This window comes from Panulirus ornatus, chromosome 17 (genome assembly GCF_036320965.1).
Source record: "Panulirus ornatus isolate Po-2019 chromosome 17, ASM3632096v1, whole genome shotgun sequence".
NCBI classification, from domain to species: domain Eukaryota; kingdom Metazoa; phylum Arthropoda; class Malacostraca; order Decapoda; family Palinuridae; genus Panulirus; species Panulirus ornatus.
In genome coordinates, this window is record NC_092240.1 from 902,160 (window position 1) to 917,411 (window position 15,252).

Genomic DNA, 15,252 nt, shown 5'->3' on the forward strand with positions numbered 1-15,252 from the left:
TATATATATATATATATATATATATATATATATATATATATATATATATATATATATATATATATATATATATATATATACACATATATATATATATGTTTTAGATATCTGGGAGTGGATCTGTCAGCGGATGGAACCATGGAAGCGGAAGTGGATCATAGGGTGGGGGAGGGGGCGAAAATTTTGGGAGCCTTGAAAAATGTGTGGAAGTCGAGAACATTATCCCGGAAAGCAAAAATGGGTATGTTTGAAGGAATAGTAGTTCCAACAATGTTGTATGGTTGCGAGGCGTGGGCTATGGATAGAGTTGTGCGTAGGAGGATGGATGTGCTGGAAATGAGATGTTTGAGGACAATGTGTGGTGTGAGGTGGTTTGATCGAGTAAGTAACGTAAGGGTAAGAGAGATGTGTGGAAATAAAAAGAGCGTGGTTGAGAGAGCAGAAGAGGGTGTTTTGAAGTGGTTTGGGCACATGGAGAGAATGAGTGAGGAAAGATTGACCAAGAGGATATATGTGTCGGAGGTGGAGGGAACGAGGAGAAGAGGGAGACCAAATTGGAGGTGGAAAGATGGAGTGAAAAGGATTTTGTGTGATCGGGGCCTGAACATGCAGGAGGGTGAAAGGAGGGCAAGGAATAGAGTGAATTGGAGCGATGTGGTATACAGGGGTTGACGTGCTGTCAGTGGATTGAATCAAGGCATGTGAAGCGTCTGGGGTAAACCATGGAAAGCTGTGTAGGTATGAATATTTGCGTGTGTGGACGTGTGTATGTACATGTGTATGGGGGGGGGGGGGTTGGGCCATTTCTTTCGTCTGTTTCCTTGCGCTACCTCGCAAACGCGGGAGACAGCGACAAAGTATAAAAAAAAAAAAAAAAAAAAAAAAAATATATATATATATATATATATATATATATATATATATATATATATATATATATATATATATATATATATATATATATATATACATATATATGTATATTGGAAAGGATCACAACTTTGCGCGTGATCAAGATATTCCTATGAGTCCACGTGGAAAATGAAACACGAAAAGTTCCCAAGTGCAGTTTCGTGTAATAATCACATCATCAGGGGTGACACAAGAGAGAAATATAACAGTCAGTTGATATACATCGAAGAGACGAAGCTAGGACGCCATTCTAAATGGCATCCTAGCCTCGTCTCTTCAATGTATATCAACTGACTGTTATATTTCTCTCTTGTGTCTCCCCTGATGATGTGATTATTACACGAAAGTGCACTTGGGAACTTTTTGTTTTTCAGTTTCCCCGTGGACTCATAGGAATACCTTGATCACGCGCAAAATTGTGATCCTTTCCAATATATATACACACACAATCTGTTACAAAGACTGTAAGGAAATATGTACTTTCTTCCACCTCCCAGCGTTCTACTTTTTCCGTCATACATAACTTAAAATAAAGTGGCCATGTACTTTATATATATATATATATATATATATATATATATATATATATATATATATATATATATATATATATATATATATATATATATATATATATATATATATATATATATATATATACATATATATATATATATATATATAATCACTTCCACTCTCTCGTCTTGAACTCAAAACTAAGCAAAAATGTTTTTAAAGCTGTAGCTACGCCACGTTCAGATATTTTGGCTTCAGTGCCAGAACAACATGCCTATCGAAGCATCCTTGCTTTATAATACTGAAAATAATAAATACAATAAAACTCTTTTTCCCTACACTTATATTCCACCATATTAACTTCTCATTCCTGGTTATATATGGATAGATCAGAGAAAGTGTAAAGTTTTTAAGGCTATAGGTATGTTCCACTTAAAGATTCATTCTCTCCAGATAAGCTTGAAGAGATATGAGGAAGCTTTTACAACCATATCAACGTTCCTCCGACGTAACCTCATTATACATCCAGTCGCACGACTACCCCTGAGCAGTTCCCAGAGCCACGGTGATCGTGTATGAGCAACAATAGACTTCCTCCACGTGACGACCCCTCAACTCAGCTGGACAGAAGTCACCTTGATTCATCACGGCCGCAATTCGACCTATAAGACTCATTAAAAATGAAAAATTTAATAGCTCCCTATATGTACTGGGCTGTGTTATAACGCAGGCAACTTCTTGCAGCTAAATGAAGATGTCGTCGTTAGGTGGACTGGGCAACAGTACCATCCAAATGAACTCTTACAGTTAAGCTGGTAAATCATAACTTTGGACTTGTTGATAGCACGACCCAAACGACTCTTTTCATGTCAAACAAGTGATTCGTAGCCCTGGGTGGACATTGCCATAGTACATCATGAACGTCCACTACAACTAAGCCGGGTAGTCGTGGCCAGGGTGTACTGGGCCACAGCATGACATACAATCCTCAGTTCTGTCCCGGGGAATCATCATCCCAAATGGACTGGTCTTTAGAATGACTACAAACGACTCCTTAGAGTTGAAATGAGGAGTTGTTGAACTTGGTAACTGGACCACGGCATCACTCAGACGACCCTTTAAAGCTGGGCGGGGGAGCCGTCGCCCTGGGTCGAATGTCCCACGGTATCCGCCCCGTCGGCGATGCTTGCGTCCTCTCCCAACGAGGATTCAGACAGATCACTTCTCATCCTTGTGTAGTACTTGACGTGGTGCTTCATGAGGCCCGTGTCCTCGGCAGCTTCCTCCTTTTTCCTCAGTAGCAGCGCCTTCAACCGTTTGATCAGATTCTGCTCAGCTAGAGGGCAGAGGAGCGGGGGTCAGTGTGGGGAGTGTTAGTAAAAACGGTTTGAAAAAGGGAGATAGATGTGTTTGATGATGATAACTATAGATATAATTAACCTGGATTCTAGGAAGAATCAGAGACAAAGATGTTATGACGAGATAGGAACAATGTGATGTGCTAACAAGACAGAGAGAACAGGTCCTCATAAGCTACACTAATGTTATGATTTAGGAAGAATACATCCTGTGGCAGTATGATCACCTGTCTTGGTTACGAGTCTTGGGGAAAAGGAGATATTAGTACCCTACAGAACTGAAGTGTGATGACCTGCACCATCAGCATGGCAACTGCATACGGCTGGAGGTGAATGGTGTGGACTATCAGCATGGTGACTTACAGGACTCTTGGGCGATGGTGTGAATTCCCGGCATGGCGTCTCACAAGACTGGCGGGTAACGGTGTGGGCCACCGGCATGGCAACTTACAGATTGGCGGGTGATGGCCTGGTCCACTAGCATGGCAGCTTACAGGATTCATGGGTGATGGTCTGGACTACCAGCATGGCAACTTACAGGACTGGTGGGTGGTGGCCTGGACCACTATCATGGCAACTTTCAGGACTGGTGGGTGGTGGTCTGGACCACTAGCATGGCAACTTACAGGATTGGCGGGTGATAGTGTGGGCCACCAGGTGCAGTAAGATGATCACCACGAAACTTAGTAGAGTCATCACCACACCGGATATCAGGACGCTGGCTGGACCGATCGAGTCAAACTCCTACAGAAGGCCAGAGCGAGTATCAAAGACGCTGGAAGAAACTGAAGTGTAGGTGAGACTGGGAAACAAGGCATTTGGGGACAAAAGCAAGAGAAAGAGGCTGAGAGCGAAATGGGGTGTTACACCGAGAGACAGCAGTAGGCTGGTGTATATATATATATATATATATATATATATATATATATATATATATATATATATATATATATATATATATATATATATATATATATATATATATATATATATATTTTTTTTTAATTTTCCAAAAGAAGGAACAGAGAAGGGGGCCAGGTGAGGATATTCCCTCAAAGGCCCAGTCCTCTGTTCTTAACGCTACCTCGCTAATGCGGGAAATGGCGAATAGTATGAAAGAAAAAAGATATATATATATATGTATATATATATATATATATATATATATATATATATATATATATATATATATATATATATATATATATATATATATATATATGTATATATATATATATATATATATATATATATATATATATATATATATATATATATATATATATATATATATATTCGCCATTTCCTCGCTAACGCGGGAAATGGCGAATAGTATGAAAGAAAAAAAGAAATATATATATATATATATATATATATATATATATATATATATATATATATATATATTTTCTTTTCTTTTCTTTTAAACTATTCGCCATTTCCCGCATTAGCGAGGTAGCATTAAGAACAGAGGACTGGGCCTTTGAGGGAATACCCTCACCTGGCCCAATTCTCTGTTCCTTCTTTTGGAAAAGAGAGGAAAGTGATTGGTTCTCAGTGCATGTAGGTTTGCGGCAGGGGTGTGTGATGTCTCCATGGTTGTTTAATTTGTTTATGGATGGGGTTGTTAGGGAGGTAAATGCAAGAGTTTTGGAAAGAGGGGCAAGTATGAAGTCTGTTGGGGATGAGAGAGCTTGGGAAGTGAGTCAGTTGTTGTTCGCTGATGATACAGCGCTGGTGGCTGATTCATGTGAGAAACTGCAGAAGCTGGTGACTGAGTTTGGTAAAGTGTGTGAAAGAAGAAAGTTAAGAGTAAATGTGAATAAGAGCAAGGTTATTAGGTACAGTAGGGTTGAGGGTCAAGTCAACTGGGAGGTAAGTTTGAATGGAGAAAAACTGGAGGAAGTAAAGTGTTTTAGATATCTGGGAGTGGATCTGGCAGCGGATGGAACCATGGAAGCGGAAGTGGATCATAGGGTGGGGGAGGGGGCGAAAATTCTGGGAGCCTTGAAGAATGTGTGGAAGTCGAGAACATTATCTCGGAAAGCAAAAATGGGTATGTTTGAAGGAATAGTGGTTCCAACAATGTTGTATGGTTGCGAGGCGTGGGCTATGGATAGAGTTGTGCGCAGGAGGATGGATGTGCTGGAAATGAGATGTTTGAGGACAATGTGTGGTGTGAGGTGGTTTGATCGAGTAAGTAACGTAAGGGTAAGAGAGATATGTGGAAATAAAAAGAGCGTGGTTGAGAGAGCAGAAGAGGGTGTTTTGAAATGGTTTGGGCACATGGAGAGAATGAGTGAGGAAAGATTGACCAAGAGGATATATGTGTCGGAGGTGGAGGGAACGAGAAGTGGGAGACCAAATTGGAGGTGGAAAGATGGAGTGAAAAAGATTTTGAGTGATCGGGGCCTGAACATGCAGGAGGGTGAAAGGCGGGCAAGGAATAGAGTGAATTGGAGCGATGTGGTATACCGGGATCGACGTGCTGTCAGTGGATTGAATCAGGGCATGTGAAGCGTCTGGGGTAAACCATGGAAAGTTGTGTGGGGCCTGGATGTGGAAAGGGAGCTGTGGTTTCGGGCATTATTGCATGACAGCTAGAGACTGAGTGTGAACGAATGGGGCCTTTGTTGTCTTTTCCTAGCGCTACCTCGCACACATGAGGGGGGAGGGGGATGTTATTCCATGTGTGGCGAGATGGCGATGGGAATGAATAAAGGCAGATAGTGTGAATTGTGTGTATGTGTATATATGTATGTGTCTGTGTGTGTATATATATGTGTACATTGAGATGTATGGGTACGTATATTTGCGTGTGTGGACGTGTATGTATATACATGTGTATGGGGGTGGGTTGGGCCATTTCTTTCGTCTGCTTCCTTGCGCTACCTCGCAAACGCGGGAGACAGCGACAAAGCAAAATAGATAAATGATATATATATATATATATATATATATATATATATATATATATATATATATATATATATATATATATATATTTCCCCAAATTGTATAATCATGGGCTTGCATGACCTAAGATAAGCCTAACTATATGGGAATCAGAAGACCTACTATAACATGGCCTATGATGACCCTAGCTCTATGATGTGGGACCTGCGACGATCCCTAACTGTATGATCTGAAACTCACATGACCTATGATGACTGGGATGATCATCTCGCCAGCAGCTGCCGTCACCACCAGCACACTCGTCATGGAAGCTGAAAGAGTTAGATCGAATATCAAGATAACAAAGTCTTAGAAAGAGTTTCTGGGTACGAGTAACACGAGCAATAACAAGCAGTGTCCCAAAGTAGCAATAACAATCATTGCACTATATTGGATAGTCTTTTTCCATTTTCATATTATCTCTAAGAAGATACGTTCTTCAGGGTTGAATCAAGATGTGATTACGGAAATGAGGTTTAAAGTGTTCATGTATCTTTAGCACTAGGTTATTCAAATAAATATTCACATTTCCAAACTTCATAAGGATTCATGAACTCATCAAACATGTTTTGATAACTGAAGATACGTATCTAATGACCTGATTGATGCACTAACTATTTTACGTATTAATTCCTTCTCTGTGTACCTGAAAACCAACTGGAGTATTTCAAAACTGGTTTACTGAATCAGGGTAGAGTCCATCAACTCGAGGTAGTGGGTGCCTCCTCATTACTGGTAATAACATATTGTCTGCAGTTAACCCCAAGCTCTCTGGTCTTTACGTTCGATGAACACTTTTCCTTATCCGAGACTTGATTTTAGGGAGGTTAGTCACAGCATCTCGTCACTGTGATGTTCTCACATGGACAACAGATGGCACTACTGGCCAAAGGACAAGTTGACATCGAAAAAGTAGACGGAATTCGTGTGTAGCGGTGTGTACAGTCACTCAAGAGGAATTCTTCTCACCAGCTATGTCCCAAGTACTCAAAAGCTGCCTCTTACAAGTAATCCCCAGAACAATAACACATGGCTAAGAAGATAAGTCTTTTGCATTAGGCTACTCACATGTGACGTGTATGTAGGTCTCGGCGAGGGAGACAGCAGTGGGGTAGACGGAGGAGAGGAAGGTGCCAAAGATGCAGGTGCCCACATACAGGACGGCGTGGTTATGACGAAGAGACAGCATCAGCACCATCGCCACCAAGCACCCACTCTGCAAGAGTGTCTCGTTAAGTTCCTCCAGCTGAGTAGCTGTGGCAATACAGGCAATTTTCTGTTCTGTATCTTATTGTCTTAGTCAGTTGTCGGGTCTTTGGTAGATTTATAAGTACAGCTGACGCGAAAATGAAAGAAAAATGTCTTCAGATCCCATAACCCTCCTGAAAATATATATCTAAGTGGCCTGTATTGTGCAGGTAGCCTGGATATCCCAAAGCTTCAAAGAAACACTCACGACATCAACAACTCTCACCACAACTCTCCCTCCTCACTTTATCTATCCACAGCTCACTTCCATCACATTAGTAATATACATTCAATCAATGTGCTGCAGTTTTTCCATATCTGGGACTTTAGACGCTCACGCTCACCCATCCTTCAACCTCTCTCTGCAGTCAGGATTCACGTCCATCCATTTTAAACACAACCATACTCTTACTTGGCTTCATTATTACCTTCAGAAAAGAACTAGATATTAATAACCATGGAAGAATACAACTTTACTACTAATGATTCATTGGCAGGAAAGTTTTGCTGTTCATATATTTTTGACACAAGCTGATTATCTACAATGTATGTCGTTCTTGAAGTAAGCAAAAAGTAACATATCCAAACTAAATGTGAAATAAAAAAATCCACACAGTCATGAATAGAAACTGTTGATATAAGCAAATCTTCAATCCACACTTGAGAAAGATTTTCGCTATCATATATCATCAAGCAGCTGAGAACACTAGTGACTCACAATATTACACATGAGCATAAAGGAAGGAGCCAGCTTGGTGGCTATGCCGATGGACATCAGCCTTCCGAAGGCGAAGGTACCCCAGAAGCAGGCGTTCAGGTAGGCCGCCTCGTTCGTAGACATTCCCGCGATGCTCTTGATGGCATAGGAGAACACATATCCTCCGTAGCCCGCCTGCAGGATTTACCATATAGATTAGGTGGGAGGGAAACAGTTACCACCTACTACCAAGGGTGCTTCTTACATACGGCTGTGGAGTCACTATGTATTGCTGCTAAGAGGACACTTCCTACTTTATGTCAGGGAGATATGTCATTCCCGCTGCTAAGGGAACACTACCTATCAACTGGGAACACTTCCTACCTACTGCCAGGGAGACATTTCATTCTTGCTGTGAGGAGGACACTTCCTACTTCTAGAGGACTTTTCCTATTTAGCATCAAGGGGACACCTCCTACATACTGTCATAGGGACACTCTCCGTATACTGCCATAGAAACATTCCCTACTGCTTACTCTTACTTGGACACTTTTCATGCTCATTGTCATGAGAACACCATGGAATATATCACACCTGCTTCCAGGGGAACACCACGCCATCACCCACCTGCAGACCATCATAAAGGAAGAGCATGATGGCCGTTAGGAGCGTCACGGCGATGACCTGGTCCCTGGTGACTGCCGGACGTTCCCCGCCAGCTGCAGGGGTAGGCTTGGCTCCTGCTCCTGCCGACGTCTGCATCTCGTAGGCCTCTTTGCCAGCCTCTACGGTAACTCCAACACTAGGCGCTTCGGTCTGACCACCGTTGCTTAACCCGAGCACCTCTCGGGCCACTAGTACTGCCAACAGCAGCAGTACCGGTGCCTGGCCAGGAAAAAAGGTTAAAGAGTCTTATTACTAGACAAAATATAGTAAGTATAAAGGTGCAATGGAAAAATTTCTGTTGTTGCTGAGGCAGACCTAATCTGTTGTCAAAGACAAATTTTGCAAAATCAGCATGAATTTTGGAAATCATTATGAGATCTTTGATATTTGAGTCTCATCACAACTCCGACCATCAAGGCATGAGATAACTTCACACGAAAACTTGTTCACAAGTACAGAGAATTACTTTATCATTCATCCTGTCTGACTTACTGGCCGTTGTCGAAGCAAACAGTATTTTACCATCTCGGATGTACAGAATTTATCTCTGGCACCGTCCTCGTCGAAAAAAAATCAGTTTTTCTTCTTTTTTTATAAGTCCATCACATAAACTGTAAAGTGACGACTTGCCTGATGGAACTCCTGCGACACACGTGAAGGTCATGATTGTGGTATATTAAGTGTCACCACTTTATCGATGTTGATCTTTGTCCGTATCTCTGTACGTGATGTTCACTAGTAACCTAGCCTAGTATTGTCTATCATAGTTATTACAGGGTGTAATGATGGTAAACTCAACCCAGTAATGTTATTTGCCGATCGAACCCCAACAGGTATAGTGAGAGAACACTGGCTTGGTTCTCACCAAACACGTACCTGACGAATGATTCTGCTTAGACGAAAGTTATCATCTAAATATGTAATCATTGATTACAAGCTTTCATGACCCCCACACAACATTTGAACCGCAGAATCGTATTCACCATGAAAAATAGTCTTTATGATAAGGTTTTAAAGCAAATATATTTCCTTCTAAAAGATACCAAAAACTAGATAACATTTCAGGATAGATTTTTAGCCCAAATCTTTTATCTTTTAAAACTATAATAAGACATAATGTAACACTTCTATACTCGAAACAGTTATGGAAAATATCTTATAATGTTTCCACTAGCAGGCAGACATCTGATAAATACGAAAGGAATAATGACAATCTTTAAATTTAATCATGAATTACAGGCCTTAATGATCCCAAACAATATTTCAACCGCAGATTCGTATTCAGCATGAAATCTCGTCATTATTCTGAGAATTTCAAGCAAAACTATTACCTTCCAAAAAATACCAAAAATATCAGGTAATAATTCAGGATATCTTTTAGCCCATAAAACCTTTTCTTTTTAAACTGTAATATAAATAGGAAATGGCTTTGTACTTGAAATAATCAAGTAGAATACCTCATAATGCTTCTAGCGGGCATATACCTGATGAATGAATACGAAATGAATGACAATCTTCTTAAAATATAATCATCAATATAGTCCTTGATGACTCCAAAACAATATTTCAATCCAGATTCGTATTCAACATGAAGATATTCCTTTTACTGAAGTTTTCAAGCAAATCTAATGCCCTCCGAAAAATACCCAATTTTGTAGGGTATTTGTTACCCAAAATGTTTTTTTCTTTTAAAGCTGTAAAATGATATAATGAAAAGTTCTTTACCCGAAATAATCATGATCAATATCTCATAATTCTTCCCCTTGTAGTGTTGCTTGCTCCTCTGCTCGGTTACTGGAGGCCACACACCTACATAACCATCATATTATCGTTGCTCTGGTGGTATACTTTGTAGATAACTTGTCCAGACTCTTTAAAGCTATCAGCTATAATGATGTTCCTGGTTGCAGACAATCAAATTACTAAAAAGATAATTTTCGGTTGCTTATACCGTACATTTGCAGCTTTCGATTTCACTGGTCATATTTTCCTCTTCCATCACCGTTAAGCGGATAAGGAGCTATTTCTGAGAGTCGACATGTTATTCAGAAAACGGTAGAAGGCATAGATTATGTTTTAAGTTCTAGGCTACATTGATTCGTATTACTAGTTTCCAACTAGCACAAGAATATCATAAAACTAGAACTGCCATTCAGCTCATCAAGGGCATGTAAGTGTAATGTAATATCTTTAAATAAATTAGGCAGTACCACGTCCTTCAGGTCTCCCATGAACCTAAGATCATCCATTAAGGATACTATACCTACCTCTAAGTGCCTTAGGTAATGAGACCTAAACTTACCTGCAGGCTAGAGAGGATCCAAAAAGCGTATTGGATCTCAGAGGTATTCTTCGCGTCCTGAATGTCATGAATTTGCTGTGACATATTAGGTGCATTTTCCAGGTCCAGTCTGTGGTGGTTATGGGTCTTGTTAAGAGCCGTCGCCGTGCAATCCTTGTTCAGCAAGAATGGCTTGGCGATCATGGGGGATAGGAACGCCCCCAAACCGTAGAAGAAGTGGAGGGCCTGAGAGAAGGACAGAACGTTATAGAATCCGTTCGCCATTTACGCAAAAGTGGCGTTTAATGTTTGGCTTGTGACTGTGGAAGTTACATGTGTTGTTCCCGCCTCACGGCTTTTTTCTTTATCCTGGCTGACGCTCGTCAAACAGCAAGAAAAGTATATGTATATGATCAAAGGCAGGTTTATGTTGAAATAAACTTTTGCTCTGTTGGTCGATCCTAACATTATACTTATGTTGTGAGATCCTAGTATCCAAATCTTTCCCCGATTGTCCAATAAAGTCTGGTTACAGTCTTTACATGGGACTTTGTAAACAACACCTGTATTATTTGATGGGTTATTATTGATGATGGTTTTTTTTTTATGGCGTTGTCATATTTGAATACTACTTGAACATTAAGTTTTTGAGAATGTTAACACATTCGAGAAAATTCTCATGGAAGGGGAAAAACAAGGGATCTTTGGCAACTTTTACGTTCTGACTTATTATTTTGGCCACTATAGAAACGTTTCCTGCTGTATTCTGACACTGATTAAGTATATTTATTGAGTATAGTAACTTCTGTCCAATGTACTGATTCATTTTCAGTTCATCATCTAAGAATTCAGGATCTGAAATTCAATATGCTCTTAGGTACATAGATATGATAACTTATCTTTTTACATTAACATGATGATTTGAATGATAGTGGACATAAGACAGTATTTTTGTAGGTTTTCTGTAAGCCTTAGTAGCGCCAGCATCACCGAATTGAGAAAGGGACTAAAACTTTAAGGTCACTGAGTAAACTTGGATTGCACAAAGCATTTTTGTTACCAACAACATCATTGCTGCATGGGATAATCTTCCAGAAAATGTAGTTCAGAGTAACACCTTCAATGTCTTCAAAATTAGGCATGATCATCATTTGTCATTTTCCTGTGGTATATCGCTCTACCTTCTTAACCACCGATCTCTCCCTGGCCATTTTGTGGTAACATACTAACCGTGATTAGCCCATGTCACATGCTGTGAGAGAGTAAGTAAGAATCTTTGATCATTTTCCAACAACAGGAATGATATAGGCATGGTTAGTCGAGAGGCTGGAGTTATAGCTCATCCTTACTATTGTCTCTATAACAAAAGGTGTGAAGGGATGCATGTCGTTGGTGATGGATGCGTGATATATTCATATTTATTTCACATGACTTTCTTATAGAAGAAATTTCCTTTAGGCATATTAATCCTACAAGGTATTTTTTTCTACCTAATTTCCGTCCGGCGTGTTTCCGGAAGGAGTGGAAAGAGGGATGAAACCTTGGTTTTGCTATACTTTTCTTCTGTTTTTAAGAAGGCTGCTCTTTTTGTGTGTTAAGGCTTGACCACCATGTTTGGATTTTGGGTCTACGTGGTTCATGTATCTACATAACTCTCTCTCTCTCTCTCTCTCTCTCTCTCTCTCTCTCTCTCTCTCTCTCTCTCTCTCTCTCTCTCTCTCTCTCTCTCTCTCTCTCTCTCTCTCTCTCTCTCTCATCACATTTTTACTCTCCTCTCCCACTACATTCGTTCCGTCCTCTTTCTCTCCCTGCCCCTCAATCTACTCCCCCTCTCTTCTTCCCTTACGCCTTCTCAACCAAACAAAGAAATGTAAAACTACTGTCATGAAAGGATGTCTTCCAGTTTGACGAAGTGAAACAAATAGGACTCGATCCATCATTTCTTTCATCTGCCATCAGTTCTCCCACATATATATCTATGAATGCGATTCATGTGTTTATCATGTCTAGACTCTAACGTGTTAGCAAAACCGATTATCATAGACAACATTTCCAACTGAAGAGGAGATCTAAAACATTTCCCAGACGTCCAGTTAAATAGATTCAAGCAACATGACACTGTAGCCCATCGTCTTGCGAGTTGTTTTGTGTGGTCTTCTCTACACTCGTCTGGCCACGCTCAGCTCCTGCGTGCTAACAACCCTTTCACCCAGACGCTCCTCACTCTCTCCTCGCAAATTACACTCACTCTCCCTCTTCCCTACTTCTGCTCATTTCATTCAAACACGCCATCCTCGGCAGCCTTTCAGAATCGGTCCTTTCCATTTGCTCGCCGTGTCTCTGCAACTCATCGTTGGTTATTTCACCCACATATATTTTCCTTTTCTGCACCTCCTTTTCACACTCTCTCTCTCTCTCTCTCTCTCTCTCTCTCTCTCTCTCTCTCTCTCTCTCTCTCTCTCTCTCTCTCTCTCTCTCTCTCTCTCTCTCTCTCTCTCTCTCTCTTCATATTGCAGTAATCATCTCTAAGTTCTGCCATACACGCACGCCTCATACTGACAGAGTAAACAGGCACCTGCACACTTACGTTCCAACTTCTTCAACCTTTCCTGAACTTTCAACATTCTTCTCAATACTTCATCTTCTTATTCCAACATTTTTCCTGAACTTACCGTCAGACAATTTGAAACGCAAGCGATTGTCCGTCAATCTCTCATATCGGATAAGACCCTGTTACTGTACTGCTCTACCTCGTACGTTCTTGCGGCAGCTTCGTGACTGCAAACTCTGCTAGTGCTCTGCCTTGGGTTCACTTGGGATAGATTCAAGAGCCACATAGAAATACATAGATTCACAGACCACACAGACCCATGGTCCAAGCGAGGTAGTCTGGCCTAAACACTAAAGAAAAATGCAGTGCCCTCAAAAGCGGTAGAAGAAGAGAACAGCAAAACAATGGCTCTCTCCTCATCCTCCACTTCCCTCGGCAACACACTTGTAGAGTTTATGTCTGCGCCGGATAGCTCTTGGAATATCTGCGGTGAACCATTCAGACCTGTAGTTAGTTTTATCATATTTGTCATGCACAGGAACGAATGTGTCCTGTTGAATCATAAACTAGCGCTTAAAACATACCCATTATTCGCCTGTAAATGAACCAACAAGAATTAGACTTTTCAATGCGTTGCGCAACCCATTAAATCTCCCTTTAAAGATAGGGGTAATATTACTTAAACATGTTATGGTCACATGCACCTAGGTGTTCATCGACACCGGTATTAGTTATTAAGAACTCATGGCAGTAGTGTCCAAAGTGAAGAAGGGAGAATGAAAGAGGAGAGAAAGACGTAGATTAATTGGTTAATGTGAATAGGTTGATAGATAAATGGATAGACAGATAGACAGAGAGATAAGATATGATTAGATAGATAGATAGATGAGATATGATTGAATACATATCTCAAGGAACAGAAAAGAAGCAGAGAGATGTAGATAATCACCTACTTAGAAAGACAAACAGACTCACGAGGAAGACAAAGAAAGGCCAACGTTGATACAGACAGACGGACGGTTAGACGGACGGCAAAACATATAGACAGACGGAAAGACACACAGACAGATGGACAAACGAAAATGCGCAGACAGAAGAAACAACCAGAGTACATCTCACCTGGTCGACCATGATCCTGTCATCGATGATCACTTCATCAGAAAGAGGAACACCGTCTTATGTTTCCCACAAGGTCTTGGACGCAGCTTCTCCTCCAACCCACCCCCTCCTCTCCCACCTTCACCAAGTCTTTTCGTTTCCACACTCCCTTTTTTCTCGTGCGTGCCAACATGTTCATCTGTGTACCCAAACCGCTCTCTTTGCCCCTCCATCCCTGCATCAGTTCCTCCTCTATCTTTCCAATTTCTTCTCTGGCTGTTCTTTTTCGACCTCCCAATTTACCTTTCCTTTGCTTTCATCCTAAATCCCTTACCCCAACACCTCACTTTCCCGAAGGATCTCCCTCCCTCACCCTCTACCTCCTCCTTCAAATAACCCAGTTCCACCGTTTACTCAAAGCCTCAGCTGCAGCACGTCTCGGCCTGACCTTGGTACCCCCAGGGGCTACGACTTCACCGTGTGTGTGTGTGTGTGTGTGTGTGTGTGTGTGTGTGTGTGTGTTTGTGTGTGTATGTGTGTGTGTGTGTGTGTGTGTGTGTGTGTATGTGTGTGTGTGTGTGTGTATGTGTGTGTGTGTTTGTGTGTGTGTGTGGGTGGGGGGGGGGAATTGACTATTTTGTCAGTTTCCACGTTCTGGACCCTCATCATCGCTACAGACCCGTCCCTCTCAGGAACCTCATCATCTTATGCATTAAACTATCCACCGAAGAGGAAAATCATGTCATATTGTGATGTTAGTTTATTTCACATCACACAGTGTTGAAATGTGTCTTTTTTTTCTTTCATATTGTGATACCATTATATCATATGCTATGTTCATCAAGCTACTTTAATCAGGGAATCTAAGAAACGTTTTTCGAATAGACTGTGTACCGCTATATTGTACAAATCTAGTGAAGACTACAAGGCAGAAAAATTATCAGTTATGGACATGGGTCAAACATACCTA

At 40.8% G+C, this 15,252-nt stretch overlaps 1 protein-coding gene across 2 annotated transcripts in view; it reads right to left on the minus strand.

Moving 5' to 3' along the window:
* Nucleotides 1-1,267: 1,267 nt before the first annotated feature.
* The window catches only part of LOC139754494 (major facilitator superfamily domain-containing protein 4A-like), a 156,673-nt gene continuing 142,688 nt past the window's right edge, over nt 1,268-15,252 (minus strand). For both annotated transcript variants that reach the window (XM_071671761.1, XM_071671762.1), the window contains exons 6-12: nt 10,655-10,879; nt 8,314-8,571; nt 7,708-7,881; nt 6,810-6,957; nt 5,943-6,013; nt 3,413-3,530; nt 1,268-2,764 (exon numbers count right to left, since the gene is read on the minus strand). In XM_071671761.1, the coding sequence (XP_071527862.1) occupies nt 2,547-2,764; nt 3,413-3,530; nt 5,943-6,013; nt 6,810-6,957; nt 7,708-7,881; nt 8,314-8,571; nt 10,655-10,879 (1,212 nt within the window). In that variant the 3' untranslated portion in view covers nt 1,268-2,546. The remainder of the gene's footprint in view (nt 2,765-3,412; nt 3,531-5,942; nt 6,014-6,809; nt 6,958-7,707; nt 7,882-8,313; nt 8,572-10,654; nt 10,880-15,252) is intronic.